Raw genomic sequence first — 17578 nt, 5'->3', positions numbered from 1 at the left:
GGAGCTCCCAGCATTGCATAGTACTCTCCATATGCAAAGGCCTGAATGACATTATAGTTAGTGTTGTTGGTTTGTTTAATATTTTATCATTTAGTCTACTTATAGATGTTATTAATTATTTTAATTAACTTATTTACTGTCAATGTTTTAATAATTTCTGTTGCTTACATTTCAACTGTAAACTGTTGTGAGTGTTTGATAGATTTTTGTGTGTTTCTATGTCTGCCTTTGAGACAGTCTTGACGCCTGGCAACTGTATGGACAAATCAATGCAATCTTCTTGGCATCATGTTCAGAAGTGGTTGGCCATTGTTTCCTTCCCAGGACTGAGAAGGAGGGACTGGCCCAAAGTCAGCCAGCTGACTTCATGCCTAAGGTGGAACTAGAACTCCGTTTCCTGGTTTCTAGCCTGGTGCTTTTAACCACTACACCAAGGTAGCTCTCTTGATAGGTTTAACCATTAAACCATTAACCTACCATTACCTTACCATTAACCTTATCATTAACCTTCTTACCAATAACTCCCAGATTCAATCTCAAAATGAATCTGGGAGTTATTGGTAAGAAGGTTAATGGTAAGAACAAGAAATTGTGTTGAATATACAAGCAGAAAAGAAGTCTGTTTCTAAGGAAGTGTCTCACAGTACCTGATGGTGATTTTTTTGAGGGGGGGGAGCTTGGGCAAAAAAACAAAAACAAAAAACCCCCCGTCCTTTGGATAGAACTGAGAAGCATGAGAGTTGAAGAAAAAACATGAAAAAAGATTGTAGTAATCAGGGCTAAAGGCCAGGGTACAAATCAAGATTTAGGTAACAAATAGAAATCAGGTAGTTATTTTCATAACTATGGGGGGCGGGGAATGACTGCAGATATATGAGAGACAAGGAGGGAGGAAAGTAGACAGAAATAGAGCTGAGGGCATCATGTCACATCCATACAAGGCCCACTTACAGCAGTGTGTGTGTGTGTGTGTGTGTGTGTGTGAGAGAGAGAGAGAGAGAGAGAGAGAGAGAAAACCTGCAAAATAATGGGTGGATTCCATACCCACCAACTTGCACATTTTGATTCCTTCACCTCTATGGATGCCACTGTCTACGTACATTTCTCACTAACTAAAAAGTGTTGTTTTGGATTTCAGAAAATGTGAGAATGGCAATCGTTGCTTGGATTAAATAAGGAAATGTCCGTCTTGGCACAGAGAATCAGCAAATTCTCTTTTGTTGTCTGGAAGGCAGAGATTCTATCCTGAATTCACTGGCCAATGTAAAACATGTCTGGTTGGTTCCAGTCTGTGTTAGATCTTAGCCCACATGTTCCTAAAGCCACAATAATGAGGTACACCATGGTTCTGGGGATTCTAGTCGTAGGACAAAAGCAATCTTTGTCATTTAAATATTTTCAGGCCCTAACAGATATGCTTTATCCAGAGGATAGAGGAAGGAGGGCAGGAGAAACCATTTATTCATGCAACAGATGGAGAGGAAGAACAAAGAACACCAGGGGAGAACATTGAAATTTTCATCGCATTATGGAGGCTTAATTTAAGGCCCACATTCTGACAATCTCAGTGGTGTTCCTGGAATATTTCTCTACCAAAATTGGCAGACAATTGCATTTAATTTTTTCCCTATGCATTCATCTACAATTACTTTCAAGGTAATTGTCTATCTGATCCATTTGTGGCTTTGGAATGCAAGAAACTGTTACAACCAGCTGCTTGAATTTCACATTTGTTCTTTCCTCAGAAATAACCCTTGTTTACTTGCTCAATCTACTGCTTTGGCCACCAGAATCAGAACATGATTTTGTACTTTGATTTTATAATTTAAACTCCAGTTCTTTGTCCTTCTTGGCAGTTGAGGCTTTTGGTTATTCTTATTCTACTCCCCCCCCCCCAATTTCATTTGCTTAACCTAGCCAGGATTTTTCCCCTCCCTTTCTTAATAATATTTACATTTTTTTTTGTTCAAGGAAATCTGAATAGCATGCAGGTTCTGCAAAACATTATAATAATGAGGTCCTCAGATTAGTTTGAATGTAATTATGATAGGTGCTTGAAACACACAGATTTATCATAAAGGAGTTTTTAATTAATAACATTTATCTCTTACTGAGTGCCTAAACATAATTAGCTTTTATATAAAAGTGTGAGGGGTTTTTTTTCAATCTAAAAAGGCTGCATAGAACGGAAGAAAGACAGAGTGGGGGGAAATCTAATAGAATCAATCAGAATTTTTTGCAAGAAAACAAAAGATCAGGCAGAAACCATAGCTTTAAGTGAATAAATACAGGGATTTTATTATTTTTTTTCAGGATTTTTTTTTGAAAGAGAGAATGTCCAAAGATGGAGACTTTTCATGATTACATGCAGGCAAAAACATAAGACAGAAGCAGAAATAAGCTGCAGAGAGTGGATATACAAGAATGCTTTGGAAGGACTTACTTCCAAAGGTAGCAGATGTGCAAAATGTAAACAGAAAGACAGCATTCTTCTGAAAGCTAAGAATAAAGGAGTAAGTGACATACATGCCTGTCTCTAAACCAAGAGATTTGCTCTAAGACTTGTAAGTCAAGCCTTTAGATTCTCTTTTTGTTTGGAGGACCAAAGCCTACAAGGCTCACACTTTCCTGAAGCTCCTGACATCAAAGATCATGGAAAATACTCAGATTTTGGAAGAAAATGGAAGAATGGAACTCTTGAGATGGAGATGTGACAAAGAACATTTCTTGTTTTTAAATACTGATAGGTGTAATCTGATTCACTTAATTGTAAGCTTACTTTCTTTTCCTCCTTAAGATAGTTTTTTTTTCATGTAGCAATAACGTCTGGGTCGCTTTCCTTCTCTTCTGGATGGTCCTTTTAATTTGGATTTCAGATTTTATGCTGAATCTAAACATTTCCTTGCTATATGTGTGAGAGGTCCTAATGAAGTTGAGGACCACGGCAAACATCTAATATTTTTCTAACTTCTTGTAGGTTTTCTGGGTGGCGATAAAAGACTTTTCTAATCTTCTAACAATTTTTCCAATTGTTCTTGGGCATAATTCTAAGAAAATGAAACTCTCTCTTGATATGTGATTGTGGTTCCTCAATCTTGCATTAATGCTATAGCAAGCAATTATATGACTGGGTTTTACAATATGACATTTTAGCCACAGCACACAATGGACTATCTCTGAGTCTATTATAGCAAGGGGCATAATTACATATTTAGCTAACTTATCAGCATGTTATTACCTGCTCCTGATTCCGAAATGCAATGGGCACCAATATTCAGATAATGTTTTATTCTCCACATCCTCAATCCTTTCTTTCGTGTATGGAATAACTGGTTTTAACTTCTGGTTGTTGCTGCTGTGTGTGCATTTTTGACATGCATGCAATATACCTATTTCAGAAGCTGTATTTTTTCCATTCAGTATTTGTTAGCATAGATATCAGTTGGATAATTTTCTTTTCATGAGGCTACATAGTAGATGCCTATTGAACTAGATCTTTTTAGCCACAGCTTTCTTCCTTCTGATGCTTCTCTGTGGCAGATGCCATATTATTTCCTTCCCCACATTTATCCCCTACAATCACTGAACTTCTATAGCTGACATAACTAATCAGATTATATTCTTGGTCTCACTGAGTCAGTAACACCTCGGGAAGTACATACGTTAGGGTTTTGTTCTGGGGTGCATTCACAATTGTTTTCACAACTTTTGAGCTGTTCATGGATTAAGCATTCATGACAGGCTGTCAGTTCTCATGACCACCTGAGTTATTCCAAATTTAGTGGAGAACCTAGCTGGATTGAATGAAGCAAATTCTCACTTAAACCATATTCTATTAAACTGACATCAAATTTTCTATCAAATAACACAGAAAGGCAACTTGAAGTTCTTGCCTGAGAAAAACATCCAAAGAATTCTCGTGAAAAAGTTGATTGTGACTAGCATTGTAATTTGCAAGTGAAAGTAGAGCAAAGTTCCTTTTATTGAACTATGAGTTACTGTTTCTCTAGGAGATAATCTCCAGTGTGTGGGATCCACCTTTCAAGTGTCAACATAAAACAATGTTTCTACTCCTACTGCCATCCTTAACAAAAACATCTTCATTTAAAAGCAGGCAAAACTATGATTCTCCCATCTCATCTGACACAGTAAAAGATAGCTTCACTGCCTTCAAAAGCCATCTCACAAAGATATCCCACCCCCACAGTGACACAGTTGGGGACAACTCTGCAAGTCTTCACACTAATCTGTGAGAGTGGGGAACACATTTTGCAAAACATAGTCCAATGATGAAGAGCTGAAGAAAGGGGTTTGGGGTAACATCTTTATAATAATCTTATCCAGATCTATTCAAAAGCAAGCCCCACCGAGTTCAATAAAAAATTTTTTCCATGTACTGCACGTCTGTATAGAATTGCTGCCTAAATTTTCATTTATTACTTGATAAGAAATACACAGTATTAGTTTTTATCAGTATATATTTATTTTGGTAGTTTATTTTATTTGTTTATTGTTTTCTTGTACTTTTAATTGTGTGAGTCACCCAGAGTCATGTATGTGAGATGGGCAGTTATATAAGATGAATGAATGAATGAATGAATGAATGAATGAATGAATGAATGAATGAATGAATGAATAGCTATGGCTGGTGTGAGTCTTCCGGGCTGTGTGGCCGTGGTCTTGAAGTCTTGTGAATGAATAGCTACTTTTGAACTTCTACATTTGTCAACATTCTAAACTATTTTCTTAATAGTACCATTCTGGTTATTGAAACTACACAAAAGCAAAGACCATTAATGCTGTAGTTCTAAAATATGAAACAGTATCTTCTTTTGTATGCATATGTCACTGATGGCTATACGTTTGGAGCTATTCTGTTTGACTTTTAAAAAGAATATTATGCTTTACATTTAATCTTGCATTTGGTTCTGCTTTAAAGTTAGATAAATTGATTTGACTAGGGCCATTTAATTGCATATTAAATTACGGACATATATGTTAAAGTAATTCAGTCTGTAAGCAATTCATATTTGTGTGAATTCTTTTCTCTTTGAAAACAATAAAATAAAAAGGAAATTTAAAAAAATGGTACTGAAAAGGAAGAGTAAACCTCATGTCATTCCATTAAGAACAAAGAAGTATCATTCTAGAACTGAACTTTACATTGCTAAAATAAACAGCTTTTGATAAGAGAACATTCTAAAAATACACATCAAAGGAACTCTATTCTTTATTGTAAGGACTATTTAAATTAGGAGTTGATTTGGATAATAAATGAAATGTTACCTGAGACAGGTATAGAAGCAAGAGATGAGGGTAGGGGATGGATCCAGAATTTCCTAACTTGTTTGTGTTAATCAAGATCCACTGATTAAATATAACCTTCATACATTTCTAAAGCTGAAACACAACAATCTTCAATGATGGGTGAAGAAAGCAATTCTCAGGAATGAATCATCATTAACTTTAAAAGGAACACAATGAAACAGTTCCAACATTTTCTATTTTCTCTTTCTTCCTTCTTCCCTCTGCTTGTTCACTTTCTTCTTAGTCGGTTCATGTCTTTTGCAGCTAATAATTCTGCTACCAGTTGACTTCCCTCTGCTCTAAATCCTCCCTCATCCATTACCTGACCTTTCAAAACTGACCTTCATTCCACGGTACTTGCCCTTTGGCTGGACTGTGCTCACACAAAAGTGTTTTATAAAGTGGCTATTTTTAAATGCTAATACTAGAGGTTTTTAATCCAACTCTCACAATCTTGAGACCACAACTGGAACTTAAGATCTAACTTAGCTAAAGGTGCTTTAAAGGTGCTCATACTGCTTTTTTAGTGTATGAAGACTACAGCCAGCTTGGATCTCATACGATCCCTACTCTTCTATCTAGCAGCTGTCACTCTTGTGGAGAGGAAACTGTGAACAGAGCTTCCACGTACATATTTTCAGGATTGGCTAGAGCTCCAGAGGAAGCAGATGGCAATGCAACGCTCACTAATGTACCACATCAAGTAGAGAGGAGTCATAATGATTACCCAAGGAGCTTTGAGTACTTTGGACAGCATTTGGTAGGAGAAACCAGCTGGAGCATCCTTGCTGCACGATAGCTGTTGTTCCAACAAAGGACTTAAGAAGCTGACAAAGACCAAGTGATTTCAAGCAGTTCTACTCCTCCAGGATGCTGAGAGGAGACCATCTTTTAATCTCACACCCCTATGTGATTTTCCATAGTGTGACAATCCATGGTTCTGAGTCTTCCTGGGAGGGATGCAAGCCTCTAAACTGGGCAACCATGGGCATTAGCAACTGGGAAAGCTGTGTTGGCAATGTATGAATTTTGCCTAAACCTCATAGCTGATGTCAAGCTGAGATTTACAATAGTAGTCAGAGTTATCAGTAACTGTTGACATAATGTAGTATTGAGTATTACTCTCAAAACCAACTTGATGCGGGAGATTGTAAGGAATAGATTATGGATTTAACTTTGCCAGACTGCAATTATCTTGGACAGAGTATGTATGAACTAGGGTAATGATCTTCATATAGCTGGAAAATGTCTCCATCAGTCTAACTGTAGTGTATGCTCAACTGAAGAAAAAGACTCAATTATTTTCAATATGTACACATGGAGGATTCATGCATTGAAATGCAGCAGTTCTTAATTCAGCTTTCTGAGCTAAGGGCTCTCTTCTTTTTTATTTGTATCAAAGCTGAAAGGATTTTGGGGGGTGGGGGAAGTGCTGTAGTGCTTAAACAGGGAGACCCAGACAATATTCTGTTTTTGTTACTGTTAGGAGGAAATTCAAAAAACAATGTATGTCCTTACTGTTGGAGGAGGGAGCAGAGATTTAATTAATGGGTCTCCTTAGGTTCAGAAGGAATTTCCCTCATTCAGCTTTTGCCTCCAACCCCTCAATTTTGCTAGTTATTTCCAAAGTAATTTCCCTTCCCTTCCTGGAAAAGTGGAACATGATTTATTCATATTTGTCTGACAGACAAATTGCCTTGAAGACCTTGATAACACACACTTTTCTTCATCATAGCTTCTGGTACATGAATGAGCATAAATTGGGTCAGGCAAGAGGACATCAGATGTGGGTAGCAGTGGGCGGCCTAGCAGGATAGTCAACTTTTCAGACTTAGGAGCTAGCAGCTGAATGAGAAGTCAGCGCTGTCTGCAGAAATCACAAAAAATAAATGGCCAAATGTAATCTGACCTCCAAGTCCTTGAAAAAAAAGTTCCGTGCAATGTAGCATAGTTGTCTAAATTGCAGCAAGTGATGTAGCTGGATTGGGGGAGGGAAGGAAGGAAGGAAGGAAGGAAGGAAGGAAGGAAGGAAGGAAGGAAGGAAGGAAGGAAGGAAGGAAGGAAGGTAGGTGGGTGGGTGGGTCTAACTCAATAGCTGATTAGTATTCCTCAGCCACAAAGCTTGGAAACTGAAAAGCAGCCTACACATGCAATCTATGCTTTATTGTTGAATTTCATACACAGTGAAAAACTAGATATGTGTCATTTTGATTCAGGCTAACTCTTTGTTATTATTGTTGTTGAAGTCTTGGAAGCAGCAGGGCGTTTTATAAAGGTGCTAAAGTACTATGGAGAGTAATGCACAAATCACTCATGTCCTGCCCACACATTTCGACGCAATAAAGCTTCAGCGGTTTTATTGGTAAAAGTGCAGTAAGGCTCTGTTACATAAACAAATGCAAGATGAATTACCTACTGTGAAAAAAAACATGAACTCCTACACAGGTGTGCATGTATGTGCACACCTACAAATACCAGTTTGTAAATTTAGCCATTATTGTAGCAATTCACAAGTTAGAAAAAGCACGGGCATCTTGGCTTATGGGATTCTTTCCAGCCCCAGCAAAATAGCTCCATTTAGAATGGAGCAGGTAGCAACATAATGAGATGCCACCCAACCTTTTTGGGTTCCTCCCCTCCAACCCCAAATTTGGTCCTGTTCTGTTCAGTTTTCATCTTGGATGGACAAAGTCCAGAACCCCCTACATAGTTTATTTCCAACAACTGGTTGGTTGGGAAAGAATAAACACATTGCCTTTTCTCTCCATTCTATGTAATAGGAAGTTCTAATTTTCTATTGATCCGTCCACTGAAAATTGCAATAACTACTGAAGTCATAAATTGCTGAAAGTAAACCCAATGAATGTGCTATTGTCCTCCTACTCCTGGGTTCACTTTCTTGATCATGCTAATTCCTGAAGAGCAGATTCATAAGGTGACTATCTGAGATGTTTGATGCACAAAACCCTCTATAAATCCAGAAATTTCCTGATAATTTCATTTGTCATCAATACATACACACACAAAGGCTTGAGTAAGGTTAGCCCTGGAAGGTTTTGCTGCATAAAGGAAGCCAAAATGAGAATTCTCTTCATCCTCAACGAGTCATCATCTCACAGCTTGCCTACATTTCAAAGCTCTTGTGAGTTGTCTACCTGAAAAGATACTAGGATGGGACAAAAAAACTGTCCTGCCACAGGGAAAGTAATTTAGTAGATTTTGTTACTAACTAAGTTACACTGCTTTGTTCAATTACTTTTTTTTTAACCTGCTCTGTAGAGAGTAAGGAAGATTACTTTTGTGGAAATATGCAATAACTGTTACCTAGGCAAAGGGGCGGAAACATTATTTAAGTCTAGAGCAGTGTTGTCCAAACTTGGCCACTTTAAGATGAGTGGACTTCAACTCCCAGAATTCCCCAGCTAGCCATGCTGGCTGGGGAATTCTGGGAGTTGAAGTCCACTCATCTTAAAGTGGCCAAATTTGGACAACACTGCTCTAGAGAAACAAGATAACATTTGGAATTGGCTTGGGCAGATGCATCCCTGATTCACTGAGGTGTAAGATGGGGGTGGAGGTACAGCACAACCAGACTTACAAGATTGCAAGATTATTACAATAAATACCAATAAAGGTAGTTCTAGTCTTCCTGCAGTCTGGTCTACAAAGTGGGGCTAACATCCTTAAAAAGGAAATTAGGACATGGAATATACCACAGATAGTCCTTACTTAAAGACACTAATTGGGACCAGAAGCTCTGTTGTTAAGCAATGCAGCCGTAAGTTGAAAATCCACATGACTGCGCCATTTAGTGATGGCAATTCCAGGAGTCCCACTTGCCGTCATTAAGCAGGGACCTCACGTGACTGTGACTTCTGACTTTCTGCTGGCTTCCTCATTGACTTTGCGTGTCGGAAGCCAGCAGGGAAGATTGCAAATCGCGATCACGTGACTGTGGGACACTGCAATGTTGTAATTGAGAGCAGGGCGCTGAGTGCCCAAACTGGAATCACATGATGGCGGGAATGCTGTGACAGCTGTAAGTACGAGGATCAGTCTTAACTACCATTCATTCAGCACCATCATAAGTTCGAATGGTCACTGAACAAGTGGTTGTTGAACGAGGACCATGTGTACCTCCTCAAACAGGCATGAAAAGGTCTTAAAGGGAAAGAAACAAAAGCTTGAAGATAATGGTGTGCTTCCTTTTTATATGCAGGTCAAATAAGAAAGAAAAATAATATAAAAAAGAGAAATCTAACTCAGTAACCATTTTGCTATGTTTTATCCTATTTTGTTTCTCAGGTACCAGTAGATTGTGTTCAAAAAGACAGTTCATCAACCATTGTGGTGCTGCATCAGCCCGTCCGGCCTGCAGACTAGCTTCCCAAGAAAGAAAAGCAGATGCAGGCTGTTTGCTAACTGCTCACAACTCTTGTGCAGTTTGTAGATGCACAACGTATTAATGGGCAAAGCCTTCACTTAGGCACAAAACTCAGATAGCAAACTGAGGTAGAAGCCTTGAAGGCATCAACCTGGCTCAAACCAAGGGTTCAAAAAGTTCAAAAAGTTCTTTATTGTAATAGAAGGTGTTTTTTACAGTTATCCGTGCATGCAGACGTAACTGGGAGTATTCTTACAATAGAATCCCTTAAGCACACAATATGCCATAAATTCACACACGAAAGGTACCGGCCATAAAACAGGAAGGGGTCCTTTGAAGCAGGTAAGACGATGCATGTGTTGGTGTGCGATTATATTATACTGAAACTTGGAGAGTCAGTGTGGTGTAGTGGTTAAGGGTGATGGATTAGAAGCTGGGAGACAATGAGTTCTAGTCTTGCCAGCTGGGTGACTTTGGGCCAATCCCTCTCTCTCAACCCTAGGAAGAAGGTAAGGGCAAACCACTTCCAAAAATCTTGCCAAAAAAACTTCAGGGACTGGTCCAGGCAGTCATCAGGAGTCAACACTAACTTGAAGACATGAATGAATGAATGTAGAATTTGGTATGTGACATCAAAGCTTGCTAACTGCTATATTGTACATCGTTTCCTTATTTTACTTTCTTGGAGTACTTATGATTCTTTTTGAGAAGTTCTCACTAAAAAAGAAGTAAGACTCTTTCTGCTCTCTAATGAATTTTGTCTCATGACTTTCTTCTCTGGATGGGCACTAACTATTCCATACGTTGGAGCAAAGCTGATCAGATCCCAGATGAAGCTTCTATCCTGAAGCTTATTACCTGCTGTGGGATTTATCCATGGAATACCCTGGTTCTCAGTAATTACACAAAAGTGGGGACTGAGGAGAGGTGAATAGTTAGACTTCAACCTGACAAGTTTTTTTTTTTTATTTGTAACTTAATTAAAAACCTGTAAAAGAAAATACCACCACCCCATAAACGGAAGTCTCAAAATATTTTACACGGTCACCTACATAGCAATGAGACTTTATTGGGTATACTCTCACTCTGACTTCTTAATTTATAGCCAGGTGCAGGGACTCACTAGGAGGACTCACACCTATGTATTAGCAAGGACAATAGTTTTTCTACTTTGAAAAAGGGAAATATCGGGTGCTTCAGGCACTCTCCCCTTTAAATATATATAAACACAACTAACAAATCTAGCTTATCTTTTGGAAATCAATCCATCTGCATTCAAGGGACTAAAATTATGGTATCATTTCAGATATTTTCTTGAGTTCTCAAATAAAAGGTATTAATTCACCAATTCAAGGCTAATTTTTAACGGGTTCTAGTACTGTTTCCCACCAACTAGGTTATCACATAATGGAATCCAAAAATCTGAAGACTACATTGAAATCTATTAAAAACTAAAGTGGTTTATGACAGGGCCTGTGAGAATGGTACACCAGATTGTGTTCCCAACTCCACCACTGTTTTGCTGATGACCTTAAAGAGTCATCACTCTGTTTTGTTGTTTACCCAGCTGTAAAATCAGTATAATAATAACATTTGCCAGCCCCACAGGGGTGATGCAAGTCCAAATTAAGGCTACAGAATTGTTCTGATGACCTCTGATGAAAACGGTGGCATTTTTTTTCCAGCAAGATGCCCATCTCTGTTAATTCAGGACTCATAAACTGGAAAAAAAAATGCTACAGAGACCTTCTGAGCTTTTATGCCAAAAGTAAGTGAAATCAGAATCTGACACATTCTAATATAAAGAAGCAGCAAAACACTAAGCCACTCAGTTCAAAAAGCCGTTTGACATTTATATAACGGTTCTCCCAATGACAGCCCACTATAGATCTTCTTCAGTGCCTGATCAACCTTCTGTCTTTTCAACCTGCTAATGAGACACACAGCTCAATTCTTTTCAGCCAAAGACAAGAACAAAATCATGGATTATATGGGGTGCTGGGCAACTTCTCTACCTCTACCATGCCTTAATGAAAAGTAAGCATCTGAGACTGCAGTCAAGATGACAGCAAGAACAGATAGGAACTGAGCATCTGTCCTGCTGTCTTGGGTTTTGATTTATAAATTACACTACCAGTTGTGTTCCGTTGCAAGAGAAAAATACAAAAGCCCCACTTGTTATTTCCTCTTCCGCTGCTATGTGGCTCAGATCCCCCAACTTCCCTGTGAGCAGCACACTAAGGCTTCAATTCAAAAATTCAAAATTCAAAAAACACCACCACCACCCAAGGGCTTCAGTTGATAGGGAGCTGTCCAACAAAAGCATTGCTGAAAGAAGAAAACGTTGAACCAGCACCAAGAATAGAAACCAGCTGAGTTTCTTTGTGGCTGTCCCTGCAATTCAGTCTCACCTGGGCCCTGATCCAGGACGTAAGTTGAAACTGGCTTGTTCTTCATATTTCTGGGAGCCTTGTGTGCCATTGGATCAAGGTTTCTGCTTTAATGCTAGTTTCCTCTACTCCTGCAGTCCCAAAGATGTACCAGGCCCTCAACTCTACTACTAATCACCCTGGCACTTTTACATGATGAAGACCAGTGACAGCATCCCTAATTCTCCAAGGAAGACTCATCTACTTCTGGGTAAGCCCTGGCAGGGAGGCAATGGGGAATGATGGAAAGAAAAGTAGTTTGAGGAAGCCATTTGAGAAGAAATATAGTTGGCAGATCCAGGCACTCTCTCATCACTTGGTCATTTTCCACTATTCATTATTGCCCCCAAGATCTTGAATAGTTACACAGAAATCTATTTACCACATAAATTGGTCCCAATATAACCCAATACCTCAATAACAGAAATTGAGATGAAATTCCCTGCACTTACTAGGGGCCATGTCCATGGTTCTTATATCTGAATAAACACAAATAAGATTCTATCTATCTATCTATCTATCTATCTATCTATCTATCTATCTATCTATCTATCTATCTATCCATCCATCCATCCATCCATCCATCCATCCATCCAATTTATATGGCCGCACAAAGTGACTCTGGGTGGCGTACAACTATTAATTAAAACAATAAATACATATAAAAATCATTATATAAAAGATTGCATGATGGAACTTCAAGTTGCTGCCTGTTGAGGTGAGATCATGAACTTTGTAGTCACCCAGCTACTACTGCTTCAAGTACTTTTCTCACTCTGTCTCCAGCCCTCTGAGAAGAATGCCTGACTGTCGATTGTAAGAATAAATGTAGCTATTCCAATAATGGTGTCTTTCTATTAAATTAATCCCCCTATATTTTGGTAACATTTAGCATCTCCTAGATAGTTCCTAGATATATTTCTTCGCATACCTCACTCTTGCTGCTGACAGCTGCAAGGACTGTAGATACTCATGACATGATGGATGCCCTTTAGAAGGTGAAAATGCTAAATGTTAATATATATATGGCTATGAAGCATTTGCCAGGGGGATGTTTTTGCATCAGTATCCCTGTGGTGACCGGAACATCTGCTCATACTCCTCAGGCCTTGTTCTAAAATTGCAAGAGGGCAGCTGGTTAACAGTGCAGTCATTTACCTCATCTTGAGGCTTAACTGCTAAATAAACATTGAGCAACAGAACACACTCCTAAGTGAAGAACATACAGGTGAAAATAAAATATTTGGCATGTCCCTCATCCAAAGATTTTAGAGCCTTTTAGAGAAACAGCAGTCAACTGTTCTATTCAAGCAACCTTGGTGCTAATATGATGGGAGATTGATATATTTTGTCATGTGGTTGGGGAGATTTGTTTCAAAATATAAGAATTAGATATTTCTAAGGGATTTGAACAATGCAGGATTAAGCAATGGAAAATATGGTGGGCAAGAGATGGCAGGATTTTTTATGTTGGTCAGGGAATCCTGGAGTTGCAGTCCCAACAGAACTGCAGGTTGGGAAGACTGAAACTCACAACTGTATCATCAAAGATTCAAGAAGAAGCAGAGATTCTACATTCTGAAGCCAGTTCTCATTCTGTGTGTTTTTATCCTCTTCAGGTCTCCTGCCCTTCTTGTATGGAATTCGGAGTAGCCTGTGTTGAGTTTTTCTTGTTTTATCTTCACAACTATCTGTCCAGTAGCTGAAGCCCCAAAGAAGTTCCATGGACAAATGAAAAACAACCCCTCTATTTCCTTTACAAGTGAAGCATGGTCTCCATATGGAGAAAGATTTTTGTGTTTATGCTAACAACCTTCCTTTGGGGTACATTCCCATGGGACATACACCTGATTATAATACTCTTTTTGACACCAGATTAAAGCCTTTTATTCGCTTTAATATCTTGCAGTTAAACTGGATGAAAAAGCTTTTACGCTTCTCAGTTTCACTGTACTGATGTTTTGCTTCTCCTGATCCATGGAATATTTCATTTTTCTATGTGTCACCCTGGAATCCCTTTTGTTTTTGTTTTTTAGGAAGACATAACCTGTGCTTTTTTTAAAAAAGAAAATAAATTAAATAAAGGTTTCTAGCTCAACTCTTAGCTACATTTTACTTATAAAGCCCAAAGGGATACTTGTGCTTCATAATATTGGAAAGACATTGCCAGCTGGAACAGTTGTGGCATAACTATGCTCACTGGATAAAAGGCTTGACTCATAGAATCAGAATCTCTTTATAAAATTTTGCTCAGCTGAAAAATACAATGAAACACCACAGGCAAGAGCAGTGCCTGAAACAGAAATGGTGTAAGAAGTTATTTTTATATGTGATTGCAAGACTCACCACTTATCCATTTAGCCTCTGGGTCATGAATTTTGAAATCTTCACTGAACAGATCTTCCACTGTAATTTTCTTCTTCTGAGACTGACTATTATCTTCAACTGTAAATCAGGAGGGGGAAAACAGACATTATTATTAATCTGCAATTTACCTACCCATTCAGCAAATGAGACAAGTTATCCATTCTCCTTTTGAACTGGCAATGTCTGTTGTACATAGATGTACATGGGATTTGTTAGAGCTCTTGACTGCATTACCATTGATCTAATTAGCTGAGATCCTTTCCATGTGCTGCTTTGGATGTATGAAGAAAATTTGGGATAACAGTTACTAGCACAATATAAAAGGCTCAACTAAGATGTCAGTGAAAGTGTTTTTCCACCAAACGAACACAAGAGAACTTTACAACAATCCTTGTGAAACAGTGGTGGCAATAGGGCAGAATGAATTTAAGTCAAGGGGCATTTGTGAAACTACAAAAAAAATTCAATAATTTTGCACCATCTTATACAACTATTTTGCACAAAACACATTTCACTTTTCATGGATCAGATTCCAAGTAGTCTTAAAGCAATGATAAGAAAAGACTAAAGTCTAGCTCTAGGATGTTTTGATAGACCTAAAGGCCACAATATAGAAATGGTCATATTGAAAGCCAGAGGTTTCTTCTTCCTTAGGTACATATTTTATGATTAAAAATGGATTAGCCATAACTATGGCAATGTTCATTTTTATGTGAACACCATGCAATATGATTTTGCTGACAAAGGTACTCCATTTCACTCTCAACTCTTCATGGCAGGGACTATGGGTAGAGAATGGATTGACCCTTGCAATGTTAGTTGGGAGTGTACAGGAGTTGTCTAGCAGATCCTCTATGACTTGTGAGCTACAGCTGTGCTCTACCTCTCACCTCCAGGAGATGACACACAGCCCTGAAGAACCACCTCCTCCAACAGAAAACAACCTGTCCAGTGAGGTCTTCATGGGAAGAACTCTTAATGAGTCTGCATGTTTGTGAACTCAGTGGAGTCAGAAGCCAGGAAATAATGATTTAAAGCTTACAGAACAGTCCCCCTTAGAACATCAGTGGCCTTCCAGAAAGTGGTGAAACCAGGGGTGTCTGCTGCAATGGTCACTGGCTTGCCAAGGGCAGGCACAACCAGGCATCAAAGCCTTTAATCACTGGGTTGCGCCTGCCATTCTGAGGCCAGTGATTGTCGCTACAGGTGTTTGGTAAAGACCCAGCTGTTATAGAGGACCTTTGAGAATGGAATTTCATCTTGTACATAGCTGATGTGCAGTCATGAGGATTAGGTGAGGGGCTGTTTATAGAATATTAATACTGCTGGTTAATAGTTGTATCAGAGTTTTATTGTGGATTTTAATTGTTAGCATGGGTCATCCTTAATGTGTGTTATTGACTGTAGATACTTCACTTCCACTTACCCTACCATGGACTTCATTTTAAGTTCTATTGGGAATATTTACGTTTTAAGTTTTACTGTGGATATTTTAACTGTGATTCAGTAAGCTGCCCTGTGTCTGGTTGGATCTGGTGGCATAAAAATCCAATGGAACAAACAAACAAATATTTTGTGCACTTTTAAAAACATCCATTAGATCTTTCTTGAAAAACAAAGCAAACCTTCTGTAGTTTCAAATCAACCGCATGTTGGATGTAATAGAGTGAATGTAGACAGTTTAGGGGCAGCAAGGCCTAATGGCTTTAAATGTTCAGTCTAATATGGTTAATAGCTTTTTTCTTCCTTGTCCTTCCTTCAGTTTCTCTTCCTTCCTGTTTTCTATCATATCATCCTGAACAAGGGTTCTGGAGAATTACAAAGCCTCCACACCGTCTCCCATTTATTTCACTGATCACAATAAAGCAGTGTTTCTCAACCTCAGCAGCTTTAAGATGCATGGAGTTAAACTCCCAGAATTCCCCAAACATGCTGGCTGGGGAATTCTGGGAGTTGAAGTCTATACATTGTAAAATTGCTAAGTTGAGAAACACTGCAGGAAAGGAATGGCCCAGTTCTAATTTAGAATGGATTTTGGTTTTGGTTTTCCTACAGACCAATACAATAAATACGTATAAGAATTTATAGTCATAGACCAAAAAAAAAAAAAGGAAAGGAAAGGAAAGGAAAGGAAAGGAAAGGAAAGGAAAGGAAAGGAAAGGAAAGGAAAGGAAAGGAAAGGAAAGGAAAGGAAAGGAAGCTGAAATACAAACTACCTGGGATAAAATAATCTATTCACAGCAGGAGCTAAGCATATCTATATTGTGTTCAGACCCAACTGTTTCTGATTGCCATTCCTATGGCACAGAATTTAGCTACATTCCTAGAAGAGACTTCGCAATTTTGGTCATTTCACTGGAAATACATAATTGCTTGCTGGGATCAGTCTTGGTGTTTTGCGATTAGGGGAGAGATTAACTCTGTCCTCTGCAGATGACAGGAGGGACATTTCAAAAGTAATGTCCTGCTTCAGGTTTCAACCACACACCCTCACACACGGTGGCTTATGGAGTCTAGCAATTTTACTCCAAGGCTGAAGAGCTAACAGCCAACAAAGGAATGTCAACAAAACTGAGACTTGCCTGAAGAGCTTGCTTTCTCAAAAGGAGTCCACAAAAGAGTAGTCCCAACATAAATCCAGGGTTCCAAGAGCTAGGTCAGGGTTGTCAGACAGTCCAGAGGTTCAAGGTTTCAAACACGAACAGGATTTGCAGGAACGTTACATAAGAGCCGGAGGTCAGATATTGTTTCATAAGTTGCTTCCGACAAAGAGAGTCAATGGAGAAGCTGGCAGTAAAATGGCAAGTCGCAGTCACCTGATGTCTCGCTTAACAACCGCAGATGATTTGCTTAATGACCGTGGTGGAAGTGAGGTTGTAAGTCCATCGTGGTCATGGGATGTTTCGCATAGCGACCACATCACTTAGCAATGGAGTTGCTGGTCTCAATTGTGGTTGCTAAGTGAGGACTACCTGGGTTTGTGAATAGTGAAAGGTGGGTCTTACAGTTTGTTTTGGCAGATGCGTGAGGTGCTAGTCTATTCCTTGGCACATTGAGGTCAAAGAATCTCTGCTCAACCTCACTCTAGGCT

General features: G+C 38.9%; 1 protein-coding gene across 1 annotated transcript in view; it reads right to left on the bottom strand.

The window, feature by feature from the left end:
• Positions 1–17578, bottom strand: part of DPP6 (dipeptidyl peptidase like 6) — a 324662-nt gene that overhangs the window by 128120 nt on the left and 178964 nt on the right. Inside the window, exon 3 of the mRNA XM_088150386.1 lies at positions 14467–14565. Coding sequence (XP_088006512.1) covers positions 14467–14565 — 99 coding nt within the window. The remainder of the gene's footprint in view (positions 1–14466; positions 14566–17578) is intronic.

The sequence above is a fragment of the Python bivittatus genome, unplaced genomic scaffold, assembly GCF_059951505.1.
Source record: "Python bivittatus isolate LINGU-HERP-01145 unplaced genomic scaffold, Pbiv_v1 ctg000610_np1212, whole genome shotgun sequence".
Classification (NCBI taxonomy): Eukaryota; Metazoa; Chordata; class Lepidosauria; order Squamata; family Pythonidae; genus Python; species Python bivittatus.
This window is presented reverse-complemented; position numbering and strand designations above follow the sequence as displayed.